Consider the following 20,004-nt stretch of genomic DNA (forward strand, 5'->3'; position numbering starts at 1 on the left):
GTCAAGACACTAAGTGACAGAAATACACGGACATTAGAAGCAGGCGGAGCAAAGCTGGGAACTGGGGAACAAATGCCAGGGAAAGGTCTGCGAGGGGCCCCCCTCACTGGTGAGGAGGAGACCCACCTGCCTCTCAGGCATGTTCTGTCTGCTTACACACTTCAGTGGTTCTACCTGCCTAAAAATCAGATGTTTCTGTTAAACCGCCACGGCTGCCTGAGACCCTCTCTTCCTACCAGCTCTGCTGCTGCCACTGGGTTTTCTCCTCCTGTGCTGCCCAGTCGTGGTGCTGTCAGGTTCTGGGGGCCATGTGCTAGTGGCACCCCGAGAAAGCCTACCTGGAGTAGGGTCCACATAGCCCCCCGATACTACTATTCTGAGTAAATTTGAAAAGATTTGCTATAAATAAACCAAAAAAATCTAAAACATTGTAACACAGATATAACCAGACTGAACACTACTTGTAATCAATTTGCCAAGTTTTTAAAAATAGTTATGAAACTTGAAAAATACAGACCCATTAAAAGTCACTTTTTTTTTCTTTTCTTTTTTTTTGCAGTTTTTGGCTGGGGCCAGGTTTGAACCCATCACCTCTGGCATATGGGGCCGGCGCCCTACTCCTTTGAGCCATAGGTGCTGCCCTAAAAGTCACTTCTTCAGTGGCCTCAAGCCCATCTGTAGTTTTCTAGTATATGCCAATAAGCATTACAAAAAAATCAAAGTGTGTGCATTTCTAAACTATAAATGAAATCCATTAAGTCCCATTTGGAGACACCAGCAACAGACGCCAGTCCTTTGACTGTAATCAACCATTTATTTACTCAAATGTTTTACTGTTATCAGGCCACAGTCCCCTCCCCCTCACAGAGATGTGCTGCCAAGTGGGGACTGTGGGAGTCGGCGCTCACTGCTTCCTGCAATCAGACCCATCACCCACAGGGAGGCAGTCTGACCGGGGCCCTCAGAGCTCTCGGGATGAGCGATGCAGACGTCTGCTCAGAGCTTCATGTGTCTGTAAGTCATCCTTAATTCTTGAAAAAGGGAGAAACAGCATATAAGGCAGAAATTTACAAATGCATGAGTTAATGGTGAATTCAACAAAAGTTTAAAAACCAATATCCACTTCCCCAACATATTCCCTTCAACCTTCCAATAAACTCCTTCTCCATTACAGGGAGCACCTGCTTTACAGCAGTGAACATTAAATGAACAAATCAGGAACACCATACACCTGTCTTAGAGATCACAGCAGACCAACGCCTGCATTCCACAGCTTGTCCATTTTATAGCCTGCACCCAGCCACCCAAGGAGCACCCTGCTACTCCCACCCTCATCTTTAGGTACATGACCAGCTCAGCACTCCTGGACCTGAAACAGAAATGCTGCCGCACACCCAGAAAGAAAAGCAGGCTCCAATATTAGTCATAAAAACCCCACACCATGTTCGTTGTACATTTTCTAAGATTTCTTGAAGAGATTCACTGTGTTTCCCTCATTCTGATCAGCTGAATTCAGACCTGATCTGAAAATGGGGCGATTATTGGAAAATGAAGAATTTAATACTTAAAAAGGAAAAAAACCCAACACGTTGAGAGCATGCTTCCCTGTGGTTCTGACTAAACCTTGAGTCCAAACATGATCTTGGACCTTAGAGGCTAAAGGGGGCATACATTCCCCCAGTAAAACTATCAGTTTAATAGGAGGAAAAGGCAGTGGGCAGCTGCTGAGGCAGAGGAGACAGCAATATATTAATATTTTAACTTAGAACAGGTATGAAAAACAGACAATTATACTCAGTCATGTATTTTATTTTAGTCTCATTTGGGATTGTGTTAGGAGTTACCGGTAATCAGTTTTCCTCACATGCATCCTACTTCCCACGGCCTCTGCCAACACTCGGCTCACCCATTCCCACCTGAATGCACGTGAACCTCGCCCCACCTCAGTTTCCTGCACCTTTCCCAGGCACGCTGTGAACTCCGCACTCCAATTCTTTCCACACCCCACTGCCTTCCAGGGGAACAGTATGGATCTCAAGCTCCCCCACAATCCAGCCTTCGTCCTTACTCTCCAGGGTGACCTGAGCTCCAGAGCGCCCCCAGCTCTTCTGTGTCTGCACCTTGGCCTAGGCTCTCCCCACCAGGCTGTGCGTCCTCATGGAAGGGGCTGAAATGCAGTCCCCCTTCCCCAGCTTGTGTCCCTAACAACAGCGCCCCAGACCTGCCGGCTCCAACTCCCTCCCTTCCATCTGACATCACTCAGCCTGCTGCCTAGCAACCATTTATCAACATGGTTTAAAGTATGAACCTCTTGAGCACCAATGTGACACAAAGAAAACACTCACTGAGACATTGTGGGTTCTGGACTTTCAGGTTTGGGAAGGTCACCCATTAAAGATATATTACAAGATCTGAAAAAGTCTGAAAGCCAAGCACTTCTGATCCCGAGTAGTTCAATAAGGGACACTCAACCTGTTACTTTTCAAACACAGTGACCCAATGACCCAATCCTTTCACCCCACCAATACATCAAATGAATAATAACATACAACTGTATTCTAAAGATGCCTCATTTATTTCTAACTTCATGTCCTCTAACTTCACTAGGACATGATGGTTTCCTGTAATCATGTTTCTACAGAAGTGGCTTCCTGCCGCAGAGGCAGAACGCAGGCCTGCTGCAGCCCGGGCCAGCAGAGATGTTCTTGGGAAATTTCACCAAAGTGAAGTGACTTCACCCAAAAACATTCAGGCTTGGTGGGGAGGTCATTTTGCACCAGGTCCTTGCACCTAGTAAAAGGCAGACAGCACGAGGGGATGAAAAGGAGGGTCTTCAAACCAGCCAACCAACCAAAAAGAAAAACTGTCTCCTGAAAAAGGCAAACCTATAAAAAGGCAAAAGAAGCTTTTTACACCTGGCAAAAATCCTCATCCCAGGTTCTTGGTACTGCCCACATTTCTCTGTCCCTGCAGAACTCCAGGGAGCTGAGAGCGGGAGGCCCTGACCCAACATGACGCACGTCCACAGCAACAGGACCACTGGATCAGAAGGGCAGACACTGGTGTACGTTCTGCAAGCCAAGGGCCTCCCAGGACACCCACAAACCACAGAAGCTGGGCAGCAGGCCCGGAAGATTCTTCCTTGGAGGGAAACAGCCCTCCTAGCACCTTGGTCCCAGGCTTGTAGCCTTTAGAGTCATGAAAGCACTTGTGTTGTTTCACCACCGGTCAGTGGCACTTCATTACCATCCTCAGGAAACTAACACACCATTTCTGGTCTCTGTGGATCACATCACTAATCCACCGTGAGGACCACCGATCTCTTCAAGTTACCAAACTTCTTATAGACAAATGTCACATGGATTAAACACATATCCAGGGTCTATGTGTGCCAGGCACCAAGGACAGAGTTGTAAGAAAGACTGACAGGGTCCCTGTCCCAACACAGGTTATAATGTAATCAGGATCACTGACAATAAGCCAAAATCACACAATGAGAAATCACAACTGTGGCAAGAGCAAAAACAATACTTACCCCTTCAAGACAGGCCTGGCCACACACAGATCACTCAGGGCATCACTCAGGGCTCAGTCACAGCTTCACAACTGCCATTGTAACGGCTGCCCTACTCCAGGCTGTGTCGCTGGCCACTGTGAGGCCTCCCTTAGCAGCCACCCTCCTGTCTTTCTGCTCACCTCCTCCAACACACTAATTTCTTTTTCTTTTTTTTTCCTTTTTTTTGAGACAGAGCCTCAAGCTGTCGCTCTGGGTAGAGTGCAATGGCATCACAGCTCACAGCAACTTCTAACTCAAGGTTAGGGGCTCAAGCGATTCTCCTGCCTCTGCCTCCCTCTCCGCCACGCCTGGCTATTTTTTGGTTGCAGCCGTCATTGTTGTTTGGTGGGCCCAGGCTGGATTCAAACCGGCCAGCTCAGGTGTATGTGGCGGGTGCCTTAGCCGCTTGAGTCACAGGTGCCGAGCCAACACACTAATTTCTAATTGAAGTTTATTTACTATAAGCTCAAAAAAGTCAGGTAACTAATACTGCTAAGAGACATACGTCACCTAACAAGAAACCACTGTGAGAACTGAGCATGCAGCCTTAACACAGGACCTCCAGGGTCACTTTATCAGACACTTATTGTTAACAGAATTCTGTCGCCACACTCTGAGGTAGAAAGTTCCTCTACATAACCTGGGCATTACCAAGTAATTCTACGGCACTACATTACCTGGCAAACACTTGATTCCTTCAAAGGCAATGCTAGAAAAGATACTAGAAAAATCTTTTCATTTCAGAAGTTCTCCCCTTCCTGTATCAGAACGCAGCGGTTACTAAAGGAAGAAGTACTATTCAACATCAGAATTATTCAATGTCTTATCCAAGGCCTGTTTCTGTTACCTAATTATGAATCACATCACCAAACACCATGACGATGGGGTTACTTAGCATTGTGACTGGGAGGCCCAGGCAAAATCTTTCAGAGTATTTTGTGAAAACTACCTACCTCTTATGCAGATCCAACAGTCATCTTTCCTGCTGTGCTTTTTAAGTTCTTCTTCAGTTACTTCTATTAACCTGCCTTTTAGTCCTGTTAAATCCTTTCCACTCTTGGTCAGTCGGATCCAATCCATAAGGCTTCTGCCCTGTTTCAAAGGTACCTAGGAAAGAAGGGAGAACGGGATTTGGCTTTTGCGAGTCGGCTGCTTCCCCTTCTCTGTGCTGCTCTTGTCCTCAGGCTACTTCATTACTCTGAATCCCATTGAAAAGATAATAAAATTCAAATTTAATAATTCTGCAAATCCTCTTACAGCTTTAGAAGGCTGTCAAAATTGCCTTTGCTGTATCTGAATTATAAATAGAATAATATTTAAAATACCTGGGCTGCAAGATTGGGCTTAGAAATTCCGTCACACAGATTTTTATCACGATGCTGTCACAGCAGTCACCCCTCAGAACACCAAGATCTATAGATGCCCAAGTCCCTGACATAAAAAGGCACAGTATTTGCATAGAGCCTATGTATATCATCCCGTATACTTTAAATCACCTCTAGATTACCTGTAATACCTAACACAGTATAAATGCTATGTAAATGGTTGTTGTGCTTTATTGGGATACCTTTTAGTAGGTCATTAGGAAAGTTTTGAGACAGACTGTTATGGTCCATTATTTCACTTCCGAGAAACAGTCGGCAGCGTCCTCTCTGACTCACCCATCACCCGTGCAAGTTTCAACTTGCTCAGCTTATCGTGTTGCTGGGAGGGATTCATTTGTTTCCATCTGCGCATATTTTATGTTTTCTGATTTATGTGTATCTGAAAACTTTCATAACTACCCACATATAGCCCATGAGCTAAGAATTGTTTCCATAAGTGGTAGTAAAGAACCTGAAACCTTACGAAGAGTTGACAGTCTAAAATATTTACTCTGTCCCTTTGCAGAAAGTTCACCAATCCCTGCCTAGAGAATTTAATAGGTGAAGGTTTTATTTTGTTTGGTTTCAAGGCTTTTAGAGAAAAGGTATTATTGGAATTTTAACTACTCAAGACAAACTAGTGGAAAATTTTCAAGACATTTCTATGGAACTGTCTACACTGGTCTAACTCGTCTGTGACACAGTCTCAGAAGCATGTTCAATGGAGAAGCAGGCACACTCACCAACACTTGTACATCGCACTCGCCTGAGTCACGCTTATTTTATCCACCATTTACCCCCAAGGTAACCAAGTCCCCAGGCCTGTTTCCTTTTCAGTCTTACCCATCCTACCCATCTACAACATCCATTCTGACCATCACCAAAACCAGGACTCTGGTCCCAGTGAAGTGAAGTGTGAGAAAATGATCCCCCCAAACCAAAACAGAATCAGACCTGAGCCACAGAACAGCTCATAGGATTTCTGTAAACACAAAGCAACTATGGCCTCCCTCCCCCAGTGGCTCCCCAAGTCACAGCAGTGTGATCCTGACTTCACGCCTCCTAGCGGTGTGCCACGGGGGTCACACTCTGGTCAGTTTGCTTCACGGGTTCCCCCTCCCCGCACAGTCACTTTTGTGCCTTCGTTATATGCTCTAACCAAATAGAAAGTGAATTCAAGCAATCTCAGGGCTGCTCCCTCTGCCTGGATCAACTTCCCCTCTAACTCCCATTATTTCCTGGGGAAGGCTTTTCACCTCAACTGCTTCGTGGCCATAGTTGTAGTACTTACGACATTATAACTGAGCATGCAGCCTAGGACACTGAAATCCTTGAAATCAGAGACCACTTCCTCTGTAGTGGTAGATTCTCAATGAATACTTAACTAGTGTTAGTAGAAATAGTAATAGCTATCACAGACCAGCGCATACAAATCAGTGAGGTTCGTCTCTGAGAGTTTGCCAAGCTTCCAAGGTGAGATAAGAGAAACATTATCTCACTGAATCCTATGACAACACTGTAGACTTAGCACCACTATCAGGTGAAGAGACAGACTCAAAGAGATTAGTGGGAGATTTGGGAAAAGAACCTGGGTCTTTTTCACTTCAGTCTCTGCTTTTGAACAATGAGAATAACCCCCACACAGTGCAGTCCATAGCTTCTTAGAAAGTAAGTCTTTAAGTGAGCTGATTTCACTGCAGGCCAGCTACTAGGACAAGAATTAAATTCCTATCTGGTCACAAAACATCACCAAATGCTAAATAAAGACCAAAATGCTTCTAACGTTAAGCACTGAAGTAAATGTGAGCTACGCATACCTTAAACATTAATGAGAACAACACAATTATTTACCCAATTTATCCAGTGCAGGGTCATGGGTGGCTGGAGCCCATCCCCCTAGCTCAGAGCACACGGCAGGAACCCACCCAGGACAGGATGCCATTCTGTCACAGAGTGCACACATGCTCTCACTCAGACTGGTGTCACTGGGACACACTAGTTAACCTAATGTGCACATCTTAGGGACATGGGAAGAAACTGAAGTACCCCGGGAAAACCCATGCAAAGGCACAAACTCCACAGACAGTGGACCCTGCTGGCAACTGACTTTTCTCCTTATCAACATTAGAACAAAACCTTATTCAAGGACCGGCTATATAATAAACCATCTCCCAACCAGGTTCCATTTTCTCCACCTCTACCCACTTCACCCAATCTTGGCTCAGTTTCTAACATGTTCAAAATTACCTTGTTTCACAAAGAACAGGAAATATAAAAGAATGATGTCTGAATCTTCCTTTGAATTTGCACAATAACCTTATTTCGTTGTCTTTTTGTACCCAAAGACTCACCTTTGCCATCACCATCTGTGTGACTTTTTGTCTTTGCCTCTCTATTTTTGCCTTTAAATGGATGCTGAGAACACAGGTGTTCATGTTAAAGGAGAAGATTCAGAGATTCTCTCTCTCGAGAGGCTACACTACTCAGTAAGGTATGTAGCTTAAAGAACCATGTCAAGTAGCAGAGAGAAGACACACAACTGGATGGCTGAAAGATAAACCTATTAATAAACGAAATTTCACAACAGAACCACACTGCAAGAAGCCTATATGATCTAAAGCCACACTTCCTAACCAGTTTCCTTTTCTGTGAAATAAATTTAATAAAAGCATCCCCTTCACAGGATCAGTGTGACGATTAAATGAGTCAATCCATGTAAAGTACTAAGAGTGTACATGCTTCTCGGTAGGACTTAATAAATCTCAGCCATGGTTATCACATTTGAGGTTACAGACCTCTGGAAAGCTAACGAAAGCTACAGATTCCTGAACCCATATTCTTATCTAGGCTCAGAACTCCGGGTTTAAGTAGAGAAAAATAAGAAAGTTAGTGAAGGTCCCAAATAAAGAAAGGGTGGCCCAAGGAAGGGCAAGTCTCCAAAACAAAACATGAAGATGTGGTCACAGAATGAGGAACTAGCTAGTAACAACGGAAGCAAGCAACACTCACGCTGCAGTGAACACAAGACGCGGTTTTTATTAAATTTCGCAAACATAAAACGCATTCTTTACAGCATTCCACCTGTTGCTAACAGTAACTGTGCTCAACAATAAGTCAAAAGGAGTTTTACATCAGCTTCAAAGTCAGCAGGGGAAACGAGCAGGAAAGGCGGTGATGAAACCCTCAGACCTCCTCCGACCCCGCCCCGCCCCAGCTGCGAAATCCCCTCATCCCCTCGCTCGCTCGGCGGTCACCGTCGCCGCTGCAGAGCCTTTCCCGCGAGGAAGCCCCCGTCACTCACGGCGCCTCGGGACAGCGAAGAACAAAGGCCGCAAGGACGGGGGCAGGGGGCGCTGACACCGAGGCGAGGCCGGGCACACGGACCGGAGTTTAACCCGAGGGCCGGAGCTGGGGGAGACGCTGACAGACCCGCAGAGCAGGGCACAGCGGCGGGAATCGGGGCGAGTACGAGGAGCGGGGAGGGTCGCCGAGCTCGTGGACCAGTCAGCGCGGGGTCGGGAAGAGGCGGCCCACGAGGGCAGGACGACCCGACGGCCAGAGAGCGCGGGCGGGCGCGGCGAGCCCGGCGGGACTCCGCTTACCTTGCTGCGGCCCCCGGAGGCGACGCGCTGCTGCGAGCCGGGGGCCGGGAAGGACTGGGAAGGGGCGTTCAGCATCCTGAACCCCCCGGCAGGCCCTGCCCAGGGTCGCCCCGGACCCCTCTCTCACCAGCACCTCCCGCTCCCGCTCCGGGGCCGGCAGAGGCCGAGCCCCCGACCCACTTCCGGGGTCGCCGCGGGGGAGGTGCGCCCTGACGCAGCGCGCCGCGGGGGCGGAGCCAATAGGCGCTGCGAGGAGCCAATAAGGACGCTGCGCGCGCCGGCGGGGGCGGGACGAGGGAGATGCGCGTGCGCAGTAGGCCGCGCTTCCGCACCCAGCGTAGTGACTATAGGGCGGCAGGATCAAGAGCGAAGCTGTTCACGGAGCCCTGGTGCTGACCACGGCCGACAATGCGTTTCTGCAGTCTGTTGACCAAGAACGCCAGCGTCTGTGCCTTGCTAAGCAGCGCCATTACACTACTGGACGTATGGAATAAAGCAACACTGTTAAAGCATTCTGGTTTCTCAGAAACGCTCTCCTGCAAAGCCCAGGCCGTACAGAAAGAGCTGCTCGCGATTGAGAACGAGGCTATCAGAGGCCAATAGCCGCCTTTAAGCCCCTGGCTGATTACTGACAACTGAGTAAAAGGCTCCGTTTAGCAAAGTCCCCTTCCTAAGGGAGTTAGAAAAGCTTCCTTCTGTCCTACTCACCCTCACACATTCCTCCTCCGCGTGTGACCTCTCTCCCTGGGAAACAGGGAGTACGCCCTGACGCAGCCCACCCCTACCCGCTGGGGCAGAGGGACGGAGCTTGTTGCTTTGGTATCTCAAAGTCTCATTTTCTCTTATCTGCACAGTGGGCTTAGGCTTTAGTTAGGATTAAAAAGTAGTACGTAAAATGCACAGTACAGTGTCTGGTTAATAGTGGTCCCTCAAATGTCGTTGGCCCTCTGTACTATTTCAACATGTTAATCAGGTAAGGACAGACCATGCAGGTAAATACCAGCCAGCAATGTTCAAGGTCCAGACTGCTGGAATTTCTTCACATGTCCCTTGGGGAATGCACAGATCCCAAGAGTAGACTCTGATGAAGGGAGAACGTTTTCAGGAGAAAAAACAGCTCTAAATAATCCCCCCAACGGCCTTTCATTTCTAACTTTTCCTAACTCAATACATTGGCATGGTTTTAACTTTCTCTACTTCATTGCCTTGTCTTAAAGTGTCTACAAAGCAAAGTTGGTTTTAGTATCTTTTATGTTAGAAGAAAAGGTGTGTGAATATATGTAGCCATTCAAGTAGGAGGCATTTCCAGCCAGATAATCACCTCTGACCTTCACCTATACCCATTATCATTCTAGAATAATGTAGGAATATTTTTATTTGCAAATTAAAATTGTGAGATGATTGTATTTGAGCTAAAAGAAATGTCTGCTCATAGTTTACTATATCATCTTGAAATTGCAAACTGTTCCTGTTTTCTACCATTAAGTGGTAATGTATTATTTTGCATCTACATAAGAAAAACGAATCATTAATTTCACTTCTTATGAAAAAACTTTACATGAGAATATGTAGAATAGGAAATAAGAGCAAAGAAAAATGAGTAATGTTGAAATATATTCCATATCTGAAAAATTTCTTAGCTCCCCTTTGTACAGAAATGGAAAATACTATCAAATTCTTCTCTTTAAGTTCCACTTTTTAAAAATGTATGTAAACAATCAACATATTGTTTTATTTAAATATTTTGTTTTAATTTCAGCGATCCCTTAAAGTAGTACAGTAAGGATTAAATATCCATGCTATTTTATACTGGATTTAAGGACAGAAGAGGAATATTAAAGTGAGAGTTACTTTACTCATTTATTTAAAACTACTAAAATTTGAGAGCTCTAAGACTGATTCCCTTTCTCAATTATAGATAATGTTTTAATGGGTTTTTCACCATCTGCTAGCAAACCCATAATAATAAATGGGTGATTGGTAACCTAAGGTTATTTTCTTCATTATCTAATAAGAATATTAATTTATAACTACAACATCCAATTGAGAAGACATGTAAGATTCAGTGTTAAAAATTAAATATTTTAAATTTTAAATATTAAATAAGTTTTAAATATAACTAAAGATTAATTTTTAATTTAATGAAAAGAGCAAACTCATCCCTTGTAATTTCCAAATAACAAAGACATTTGTAAATGGCACCTATTTTAAATTCTAATGTTTAGTTCTAGTGTAGGTATAAAAAAAGGCCAAACTACTATATTAATTACAAAATATTTCATTTTATTAATAATTTATATACAAATAAATTACTTTAAAAGGATTATGATACATTTATACACTAAATTTAAATTCTACAAACTTTGAATGTCTTCAAAAGTTATTAATCAGATTAATTTTCACAGGTCAGGTCCTCAATTTCGTCTTCACTATCAGAATCTTCATAAAATGAAATTGTAGCTTGAATTGGAAAATTTTTCAGAAGAGCTTCTGCTTCCTGATACAAGTAATCATAACACTTTGATTTTGGCCAAAATAGTCTGAAAGAAGCAGACAACATAACATGGGGTTTGTTTGTTTGTTTACATTCAGAATCCTTACACTCAGGAAATGGTCCAATTTCAAGAGCTCCCTATGTTTAACAATCAGTTTACGCATTTAGATACAGCCTTGAGATACAGAACTTAAAAATCTAAGTATTGCAGTTTTCATGAAGTCTACTTGCCAAAGTATCAATAACAGGTTGATTATTTTAAATCCTTACCCAAGCTTTAAATTGAATCAAAGAAACATCACACTTAAGTCCTGTGTAAGTATAAGATCAATGTTTATCTTACTTTAGCATTATGGATATATTTATTCTCGCAATATTCAGAAGATTTGTCTTCTAGTTTCCAAAATCCTCTAAAAAAGTGAATTTTACCACTTACTAAAAATTGTGATGCTGGCCAAACATTATACAAATGACAAAATATTATGCACCTTACACAAAGGTGAAAGCCACCTATTATCTTGCTTAAAACTTACAGGTTAGCTGTTAGTTATAGATGTAGCCATTGTACATTTAGAAAATTCCAAAAAAAATTTTGTCTGTCTATACATTCACAACCTGAGGCATAAAAAGACTTCTGACCCTGACTTTGATCTCATGTCCCTTCTCTACCTCTGTTCAACTAAATTTAAGAACACCACATGAGATACCAAGAAATGACATAGGTTTTACACAAATAATTTGCATGTAAGGATGATTATCTTAGAATTTTAAAAACCTGACAATTATTAATCTTGCCATCTAGTCTTCTGTTATTTTTCATCCAAGAAAAACACAGCTAGAGGAGGCCGAATCACCAACTACAGTGCAGTCATTTTAATGTGTCTGTATAACAGAGATGTTCTGACTACAGAAAGAGTGCATTATGTTCAGCATATTCTGTCTTAAAAGACAGAAAAACAGGCAATGGAGCTTATAATGTTTCCAGAAAAATCAGAAAAAATGGTGTCTAATTTTGATGTTTAAACTAGTATCAATTAGTCATTCAATAATACCAACATAATTCATAATTCAAAGATAACTAAATCATGATTCCTATCCTCAAGAAATTAACTAAAAAGAAAACAAAGTAGAAAAAGAAAATCAAGATAGAAATTCATAAAATAAACTTAAGAGAAGCACAACTAAACTGTTACAGCAGTCTAGAAAAGAAAGGAACTGCTTACATAGGCAAAAATTTATTTTCTAACGTGTAACTGGAACTACCAAACCCAAAGGATGCATAGAGTAAACAAGTCATCAGTCTGTCCCAAATTGGACCAATGAGCAGCACTCCATACTCTCCTGAATTACCCCCTATTCTGATTCTTCTCAGACTCCTTTGCAGACTTCTCTTTCTTTGTGTACAGGTTAGATGTTAGCCTGCACCCAGGGCTTCATTGAAATGTTCAGCTTTCCCCTCCACACCACCCGCAACCCCTCAGGATGATGCCCTGACCCACTGTTGTGATTTTCCCAATGCTTCTTTCCACAGGCTCCCAAGTCTGTATTTCCACTTAAGGTCTTGCCTCTGGGCCTCTGACTTAAGCATGAAAATCTCTACTGGATATTTCTATTTGGATGCCTACAGGCATGCTAAATGTGATAAATGGGGAATTGGCCTCATTATCTTGCTCCACAGATCTGTTTTAAGCCCTAAATTCAATTCTGTTTGTACAGCATTCAGGTGGTCACCAGACGCCGACACAGGGAGCCATTCTGGCCTGTCCCCTCTTCTTCCTCTCCCATAGCCAATGCATTATGCAGCCTACTCCATCATGTGACCTAAGTTATTCCCCAAATTCACCCAGTCCCATACCACTTCCAAGGTCTTAGAATGACTTCATCATTTCTTAACCTGACAACTGCAAAGCTTCCAACTTCACTTTTAGTATTATTCTAAGACTATATAACATTTCCTTAGTGATTTTTCTTTTTTCTTTTTTTTTTTGTAGAGACAGAGTCTCACTTTATGGCCCTCGGTAGAGTGCCGTGGCCTCACACAGCTCACAGCAACCTCCAACTCCTGGGCTTAAGCAATTCTCTTGCCTCAGCCTCCCGAGCAGAGCAGATGGGACTACAGGCGCCCGCCGCAACGCCCGGCTATTTTTTGGTTGCAGTTCAGCAGGGGCCGGGTTTGAACCTGCCACCCTCCGTATATGGGGCCGGCGCCTTACCGACTGAGCCACAGGCGCCGCCCTCCTTAGTGATTTTTCTAAAACAAAAATCTGATCACACCACTTGAGTAACCCTCAATACCACCTACAGAAAAAAGCCTATGGGTTCCCAACACCACCTACTGGATCAAGATAAATCTCAACGATCCTCCAGGCATGACCACAGCTTCACACACCTGAATTCTAGTTCCTTGGAGCTCCCACACTGTTCATGATCCTTCGTCTCTTTTCCTTCCTTGTTTCTTCGCCCCCCCTCCCCCCCTCCCATCCATCCAGCTAACTTCAAGACTCAGCCGGGTAACCACGGCCTGTGAGACACACTCCCTGACCCTTCCCTCTACCCCTGACCGTAGGCACTTCCCGTCCGTTATGTCCATACTGTGAAACTGACCGGAACAAGGTCCTGCCCGCGCCTGCCGCGCGCTGCGGTGGTTTCCGGGCACACCAGTGGCGGTACCGGGAGTAGGTTAATCAGCAGGTGTTGGCTAAAGTGCGCCATTTAGAAACAACACACGCTCCACAAACCCTACAGCTCTCTTCATTTAACCGCTCTCGGAAGCAGGAAAAACGCAGAATTATTAACCTGCTACCTGAATGAAAGCTACAAAGAATTTTACAAAAAGCTGGTATTTCCTGTGGCTGGAACAATAAATTAGCCCCCTCGCTGTAATCTTAAAGAACTTTCGACACCGTCTATGAGTATCCTCAGCAATCTTTAGGATTTTCATTATATTTCCATTTTTCTCTTACTTATCAAGCTTGATTTGCTGTAAAACTGTCGCTGTTAAACCCTCCCTACCTCATATTTTGCAAGGGAATAACAACATACACACTCTGCCCCATCTGAAGTCCATCTCATTTGGCCCCTAGGATTAAAAAAAAAAAAAGCAAAACTGTTTTGCAGGCGCAACCCGCTACAGTTTTCACTGCGCCTCGGCGCCCCCTCTCCCCGGCGCGCCTTCCGCGTTTCCTGAGGACCTGCTGGGAACATGCAGCCCCCTCCCGTCAAAGCTGGAGCTCCCACGTTTCTCAGATCCAGGAGGAGTGGGCCGGAGAGTGGAAAGGTAAAGTCACCTTGAAGATTTGTCCAGAGAGAGGACCCGCGGGACCTGCTGATCCGGCCGTGCCATGCCCTGGGGCCCTGGACTTGGGGAGTGGGGGGGGAGGGCGCAGCGCTCACCTGACCGGGTGTCCAGCCTGGGCGAGCTTTCCCGAGCCTTCGGTCACTGCAGGGCCATCCGGCATCTGGGGAGAAGGGAGCCGAGCCCAGTCACCACCCGCCTTCTGGAAGGTGGAGCCGCGCAGGTCCCAGCGCTCGCGCGCCCGCGGCCAACGCGACCCCAGGGCCTCGCTCTCGCCGGAACCCGCGCGGCCCAGTCACCCCCGGGACACTCCCGCCGCGTCGGCACCGTGGGGACCGCAAGTGGGCGGGCCGAGGTGGGGGCAGGACGTTGGCTGTCATTGCGCCCGGCGGGCTCACTCACCGCCTGCGTCCCGCCGCGGGTGTCCACCCAGGGTCTCCAGAAGCCTGCGGGCCTGCGGGAGGGCACAGGGGGGCGCGGAGGGGACGTGAGCCGGACAGGGGTGTCCACCCAGCCCGCGCGGACACCACCGCGGGGGCGGAAGCCGAGGGAAGACACGGGGTGGGCGGGGGCGCGGGGGGCGCCGGGAGGCCGGGGGCAGAGGGCAGATTCTGGGGAACCCGGGCCGGGAGGACGCGGGGAGACGCGGGGAGACGCAGGGCCGGCAGGACACGGAGGACGAGGAGAGATCCGGCAGGACACGGGGGACCCTCGGGGACGCAGGGCTGGGAGCGCACCGGGGACGCGGGGGGTCGCGGGGTCCGGAGCGCACGAGGGACACGCGGGGGGACGCGGACGGAGCCTACCCCGGGCCCGCCCCACGGGCCTCCGCGCTCTGCATGGCGGGCAGTGCTGACTCCGGCCGCGGTCCGCGGGCTTTATGCGGTCAGCGCGGCCTCCTCCCTCCCCGCCAGCCCGGGGCGGGCGCGTGCGGTCCCCAAAAGGCCCGGGAAGGGCTTTTGTCAAGTGAGTGTTAATCGCCCCTGGACACATGGCTGCGGCGAAAAACAACATTCGCCCGAGCAGCCAATCTCCAGGTGAAAAGGCGAGAAGGGAATAAAATTAAGAGATTCCACACGTTTGTGTATTTTTGCAAAAGGGCCAAGTGGTCGGGTGCCGGCTGGACTGGCAGAGTCTCGCGGCTGGGGTCTTGGCGAAGGCAGCCGACTGTGCGCCCTGTGTGCTCAGAGCTGGGAGGAGGCCTGAAGCCCAGGAGGAATGGCCTTAATTCCTCATTCTGGAACAACTGAAAAAAAAAAAAAAAAAACATGGACGAATGAATGGACTCTTTCAGAGAAGAATGTTGGGTTTAAGGCTCTGATAAAGTAGTCAAACATCTGCCTATTATTTGAAGATAATAGACAATTTTTTTTTTTTAGAGACAAGAGTCTCACTTTATGGCCCTTGGTAGAGTGCCGTGTCCTCACACAGCTCACAGCAATCTCCAGCTCCTGGGCTTAAGCGATTCTCTTGCCTCAGCCTCCCTAGTAGCTGGGACTACAGGTGCCCGCCATAGCACCCGGCTATTTTTTTGTTGCAGTTTGGCCAGGGCTGGGTTTGAACCCCCCACCCGCGGCACATGGGGCCGGCGCGACGATTGTTGGCACCGAGAGAGGTGAATTATAAAGACTGTTCCTGCGGTGCATCTTACAAGGGGATATATGAATCCTAGTAAATGTGGAATGTAAAGGTCTTAGCAAAATAACTGAGAAAATGCCAGGAAGGCTATGTTAACTAGTGTGATGAAAATGTGTCAAACGGTCTATGAACCAAGTGTATGGTGCCCCATGATCATACTAATGTACACAGCTATGATTTAATAAAAATAAATAAATTAAGAAAAAAAAAAAAGACTGTTCTGGCCGAGAGGGACTGGTCAGATGAGCTGGTTGCAGCCCGGGATCCTCACGTCCCCAACCTGTCATCAGTACCCTGCCACAACGCCTTTAGCTCACCTACACCTCTGTGGTGCCTTGGTCCTTAATCACTAGTGATAATCACACGACTATTTCAGGGATGTGTACAAAATAATAACAAAATCTTGAAAACACAACAGGAGGCAAGTAGGTCAGTCTTTTTGCCCCTGTGTCTCTCCTTTGAGTCAGCCCTGACTTACCTACTGAGACCCACTACACTTGATGAAACGTGTTATGCTTCAAAGGTGAGATGATATGCAGCTCTTATAATTTTTTTCCAAAATGTTTGATATAATGGAGCTCAGTTTTCTCCTAAAAGTTGTATAGAAAATCCTTGAGTGAAGGTGGGCCCAGTGGCTCCCACTTGCAATCCCAGCACTCTTGAGAGGCTGTGGTGAGAGGATCCCTTGAGTTCAGGAGTTGGAGACCAGCCTGAGCAAGACCAAGATGCTTCTCTGCTAAAAGTAGAAAAAATTAGCAGGGCCTAGTAGTGGGCTCCTGTAGTCCTAGCTATCCTGGAGGCTGAGGCAGGAGCGTTACTTTAGCCCAGAAGTTTGAGGTTGCTGTGAGCTGGGCTGACTCCACGGCATTCTACCTAGGGCAACAGAGTGAGACTGTGTCTTACACACACACAAAGTCACCATAATAGTCTACACAAGAGATAAAAATAGATACACTAAGAACTAAGAATGGAGATGAGAGGATTGATTCGAAGGATACTTAGGAAATAGAATTTCTAAACTACCTAAATGTTAAAATGCAGATTGACATTAAAGTGGAGTCCAGATGTGCCCCCCAGTTTCTAGTCTGGTTAAGTGAGCAGGTGGTTTACAAGGAGTATAGGATAAAGAGAAGGTGAGACACTTTTATGCTGTTTTATTTCATTAATGGTATACAAGAAAAAAAATAATGAATGTGGTTTGAGATTTTGAGTCGGTCAGGATGGGCTGGGATAGACAGCAGTAAATAACTCCAAAATCCTCCAGACTTAAAAAAAAGCAAAGGTCTTTTACTATCTGTTACTCATGCTGTGTGTCCACAGCATTTTTTTTGTTGCTGGTAGGAGATCTAGTCCACATCATCTTCACTTGAGGATGCAAGCTGATGGAGCCTCTTACTTCTGAAATGTTGACAGTTGTCATAAAAAGAGGAAGGGAATAATAATATTTGTGTGCCAGTTTTCAGAGGCTTTGGCCCAGAAGTGATACATGTTTCACTGGCTAAAACAAGTCACGAGACATGCCCAATTTAAAGGAGCAAGGAAGTGCTAGTCTGCCCTATACCTGGACAGAGGAGAAACAGGAATGAACAGCATGTTAAGTGAGACAGAATCTGCCTTTTTGGCTACTGAATACTCAGTTCCCCTTCTTTCCTACATGTAAACACAGTCACCCCAGTGAAAAGAACCTGTAAGTGATCTCATAGACTTTAGAAGGCTTAGGAACATGGAGGAGGAGAAGGTGCCCAGGAGACAGCAAAGAAATGACGTCCATAGTTCAGTGGAGAATTTAGGGCTGAAGACTTAAATGCAGTAGTTACCACCAAGAAGTGATAATTAGAACAATAGGAACTGATTAGTTTTCCCAGGGAAATTTTGTAGCCTGAGAACAGGATGGACAGAGGCCTGGAGGTAAACATCTGATTGCTTGTAAGGTGAAGGGATATGAGAAAAAAGGCACTGTGGAGGAGCAGTGCAGGAGGCAGAAGGCATGTAAGCCGAGCAGGTGTGCTGGAAACTTGGGAGAAAGGATTCCAGCCAGGCAGGAGAGGTCCCAGGACCAGGAGAGGGCCCAGTGCTACCAAGAGGTCAAATACAATAAAGACACGTGTCGACTGGATTTGACAAAGAAGGTGATGTAAGTGACTTCAGAACGTCATTTGACTGTTTGAGGACAGAAGCTTTGTCACAGCAAGTTAATCTGTAGACTAGAGGGGAAGAAATGAAAACTGAGTTGATAGGAAAAAATGTGGCGGGGGAGTTGGGTCAGTGACAGGGGGTGGTTTCTAGGTGCAAGAGACAAAAGTATGTTTATAAGATGAGGAGAGGAGAGACTTCTGGGAGGAGAGGGCTGTGTGATGGTTCCTGGTCCTCCAGGAGGAAGCAAGGAATGAGATCAGTGTCCCTGGGGAGGGCTCTTCGTGAGGCTGGAGTGTGTGATTCAGTGAGGACAGTCATCTCAGTCTGGGAACTCCCAAGAAAGAGGCTTAAACAAGGTAACTGGATCTGGGTGGGGAAGGAGGGATAGAGTGTGGTGATGAGGGAGTATCAGTTGACTTAAAATTGTGAAAAAATGCATCACTGTTAGGAAAAAGAGGAGAACCAACTCATAAAAATATGGCAATGTTTATACTTAATCAAATTTAAGTAAACGGAGAAATAGAAATATGGATCATTGGAAATAGACCTTAAACCTATCATCTATACACTTATTCCATTTATACCGTCTGTCTGTACAGATCTTGAGGCTGGTTTCCAGTGTGGCCAACACTAAAATGCTATTTTTTTTTTGTTTTTGTTTTTTGCACAGTTGACCATTTCTGTCAAAGATGGGATTTCTTAGTTGAAACATGAAGGAAAATTTTAATTTTAAGCTGTGCCAGGAGAAGAGAACAGAAGAGAACAATTTTCAGGGATGTCATATTTATTATTTTAGAACAGATACACACACCTGTAAAGTAAGCTGTGTTGGAATGTGAAAATGTAAAGAAATAAAGAACTATAATATAATACAACCTGAGGAATAACTTGTTCATGTTACAGTTTAGATTTATTTTAGAATGTTATACCGATTTCCACTTGTGCATTTAAAATACGTACTTTATATAACATAACAACACACTTTTCATAACGTACCAATGGGGTGGACCAACCTAAATAATCCATTAGGACGAAAAAAAATTTTTTTTTTTTTTTTTTGTAGAGACAGAGTTTCACTTTATGGCCCTCGGTAGAGTGCCATGGCATCATACAGCTCACAGCAACCTCCAACTCCTGGGCTTAAGCGATTCTCTTGCCTCAGCCTCCCAAGTAGCTGGGACTACACGCGCCCGCCACAACGCCCGGCTATTTTTTTTTTTTTTGGTTGCAGTTCAGCCGGGTCCGGGTTTGAACCCGCCACCCTCGGTATATGGGGCCGGCTCCTTACTGACTGAGCCACAGGCACCGCCCAGGACTAAAAAAATTTTTAACTGTATTTATTCAAAGACTATTTACTGAACACCAGCTACGTGCCAGGAACTAGTCCAATATCTTGAGATATGTCAGTGAACAAAATAGACAAACTCCCCTATTTTCACAAAGCTACATTCTAACAGCGTGGGCACCAAGCTTTGTATTATACTAAGTCAAAGTATTGCAAATTCACCTTGTACTCCGTACCTTTGTGCCCAATGTGCTTGGTTTTTGTTGTTGTTCTTGGTTTTTTTTTTTTTTGTAGTAAAGAAAGAACACCTGTATTTTGGATATCTGACTGCTGGCAGCTATTAGGCTTAATAGTCCCTGTCCCCAGGGTGGCGCCTGTGGCTCAGTGGGTTGGGTGCCAGCTCCATATACCAAGGGTGGCAGGTTCAAACCTGGCCCCAGCCAAATTTCAACCACCACAACAAAAATAGCCAGTGTTAGGTCAGGTGCCTATAGTCCCAGCTACTTTGGAGGCTGAGGCAAGAGGATTGCCTGAGCCCAGGAGTTTGGAGGTTGCTGTGAGCTATGACACCACACCACTCTACCAATAGCGTTAAAGTGAGACTCTGTCTCTATAAAAAAAAAAAAAAAAAGAA

General features: G+C 45.6%; 3 protein-coding genes across 8 annotated transcripts in view; 1 reads left to right on the forward strand and 2 right to left on the reverse strand.

The window, feature by feature from the left end:
• Window positions 1–8,738, reverse strand: part of LOC128593754 (cytochrome b5 reductase 4) — a 67,297-nt gene extending 58,559 nt beyond the window's left edge. For 3 of the 5 annotated variants that reach the window (XM_053602086.1, XM_053602088.1, XM_053602085.1), the window contains exons 1-2: window positions 8,523–8,737; window positions 4,510–4,663 (exon numbers count right to left, since the gene is read on the reverse strand). In XM_053602086.1, coding sequence (XP_053458061.1) covers window positions 4,510–4,663; window positions 8,523–8,597 — 229 coding nt within the window. In that variant the 5' untranslated portion in view covers window positions 8,598–8,737. Of the gene's footprint in view, window positions 1–4,509; window positions 4,664–8,522 lie in introns of all 5 variants that reach the window. The other 2 variants (XM_053602090.1, XM_053602089.1) reach the window with 1 other exon arrangement.
• A 2,050-nt stretch (window positions 8,739–10,788) lies between these two features.
• On the reverse strand, window positions 10,789–15,417 carry RIPPLY2 (ripply transcriptional repressor 2). Of its 2 annotated transcripts, none has more exons than XM_053602093.1 (4): window positions 15,118–15,417; window positions 14,714–14,765; window positions 14,410–14,474; window positions 10,789–11,062 (listed from the first exon to the last, which is right to left on the reverse strand). In XM_053602093.1, exons 1-4 carry the CDS (start codon window positions 15,150–15,152, stop codon window positions 10,915–10,917), a joined length of 300 nt encoding a protein of 99 aa, XP_053458068.1. In that variant the 5' UTR covers window positions 15,153–15,417; the 3' UTR covers window positions 10,789–10,914. The 2 variants fall into 2 exon arrangements, with proteins under 2 accessions (XP_053458068.1, XP_053458069.1); XM_053602094.1 differs by lacking the exon at window positions 10,789–11,062 and adding an exon at window positions 13,695–13,830.
• Window positions 13,817–15,550, forward strand: LOC128593756 (small nuclear ribonucleoprotein-associated protein B'-like). The gene is made up of 3 exons (XM_053602091.1): window positions 13,817–14,293; window positions 14,462–14,648; window positions 15,411–15,550. Exons 1-3 carry the CDS (start codon window positions 14,219–14,221, stop codon window positions 15,515–15,517), a joined length of 369 nt encoding a protein of 122 aa, XP_053458066.1. The 5' UTR covers window positions 13,817–14,218; the 3' UTR covers window positions 15,518–15,550.
• The last annotated feature ends 4,454 nt before the right edge of the window (window positions 15,551–20,004 follow it).

The sequence above is a fragment of the Nycticebus coucang genome, chromosome 9, assembly GCF_027406575.1.
Source record: "Nycticebus coucang isolate mNycCou1 chromosome 9, mNycCou1.pri, whole genome shotgun sequence".
Lineage (NCBI taxonomy): Eukaryota > Metazoa > Chordata > Mammalia > Primates > Lorisidae > Nycticebus > Nycticebus coucang.

What these genes read in the sequence shown, in the direction of transcription:
- RIPPLY2 (XM_053602093.1), bottom strand. Translation starts at nt 15,152, where the DNA reads ATGCAGAGCGCGGAGGCCCGTGGGGCGGGCCCGGG. An exon ending in GCCCGTGGGGCGGGCCCGGG is followed by an intron (nt 14,766 to 15,117) that starts GTAGGCTCCGTC and finishes GCCCTCCCGCAG; the next exon opens with GCCCGCAGGCTTCTGGAGAC. An exon ending in CAGGCTGGACACCCGGTCAG is followed by an intron (nt 11,063 to 14,409) that starts GTGAGCGCTGCG and finishes TGCTTCTTTCAG; the next exon opens with ACTATTTTGGCCAAAATCAA.
- LOC128593756 (XM_053602091.1), top strand. Translation starts at nt 14,219, where the DNA reads ATGCAGCCCCCTCCCGTCAAAGCTGGAGCTCCCACGTTTCTCAGATCC. An exon ending in GTGGGCCGGAGAGTGGAAAG is followed by an intron (nt 14,294 to 14,461) that starts GTAAAGTCACCT and finishes CGGTCACTGCAG; the next exon opens with GGCCATCCGGCATCTGGGGA. An exon ending in GCGTCGGCACCGTGGGGACC is followed by an intron (nt 14,649 to 15,410) that starts GCAAGTGGGCGG and finishes TTTTTGCAAAAG; the next exon opens with GGCCAAGTGGTCGGGTGCCG.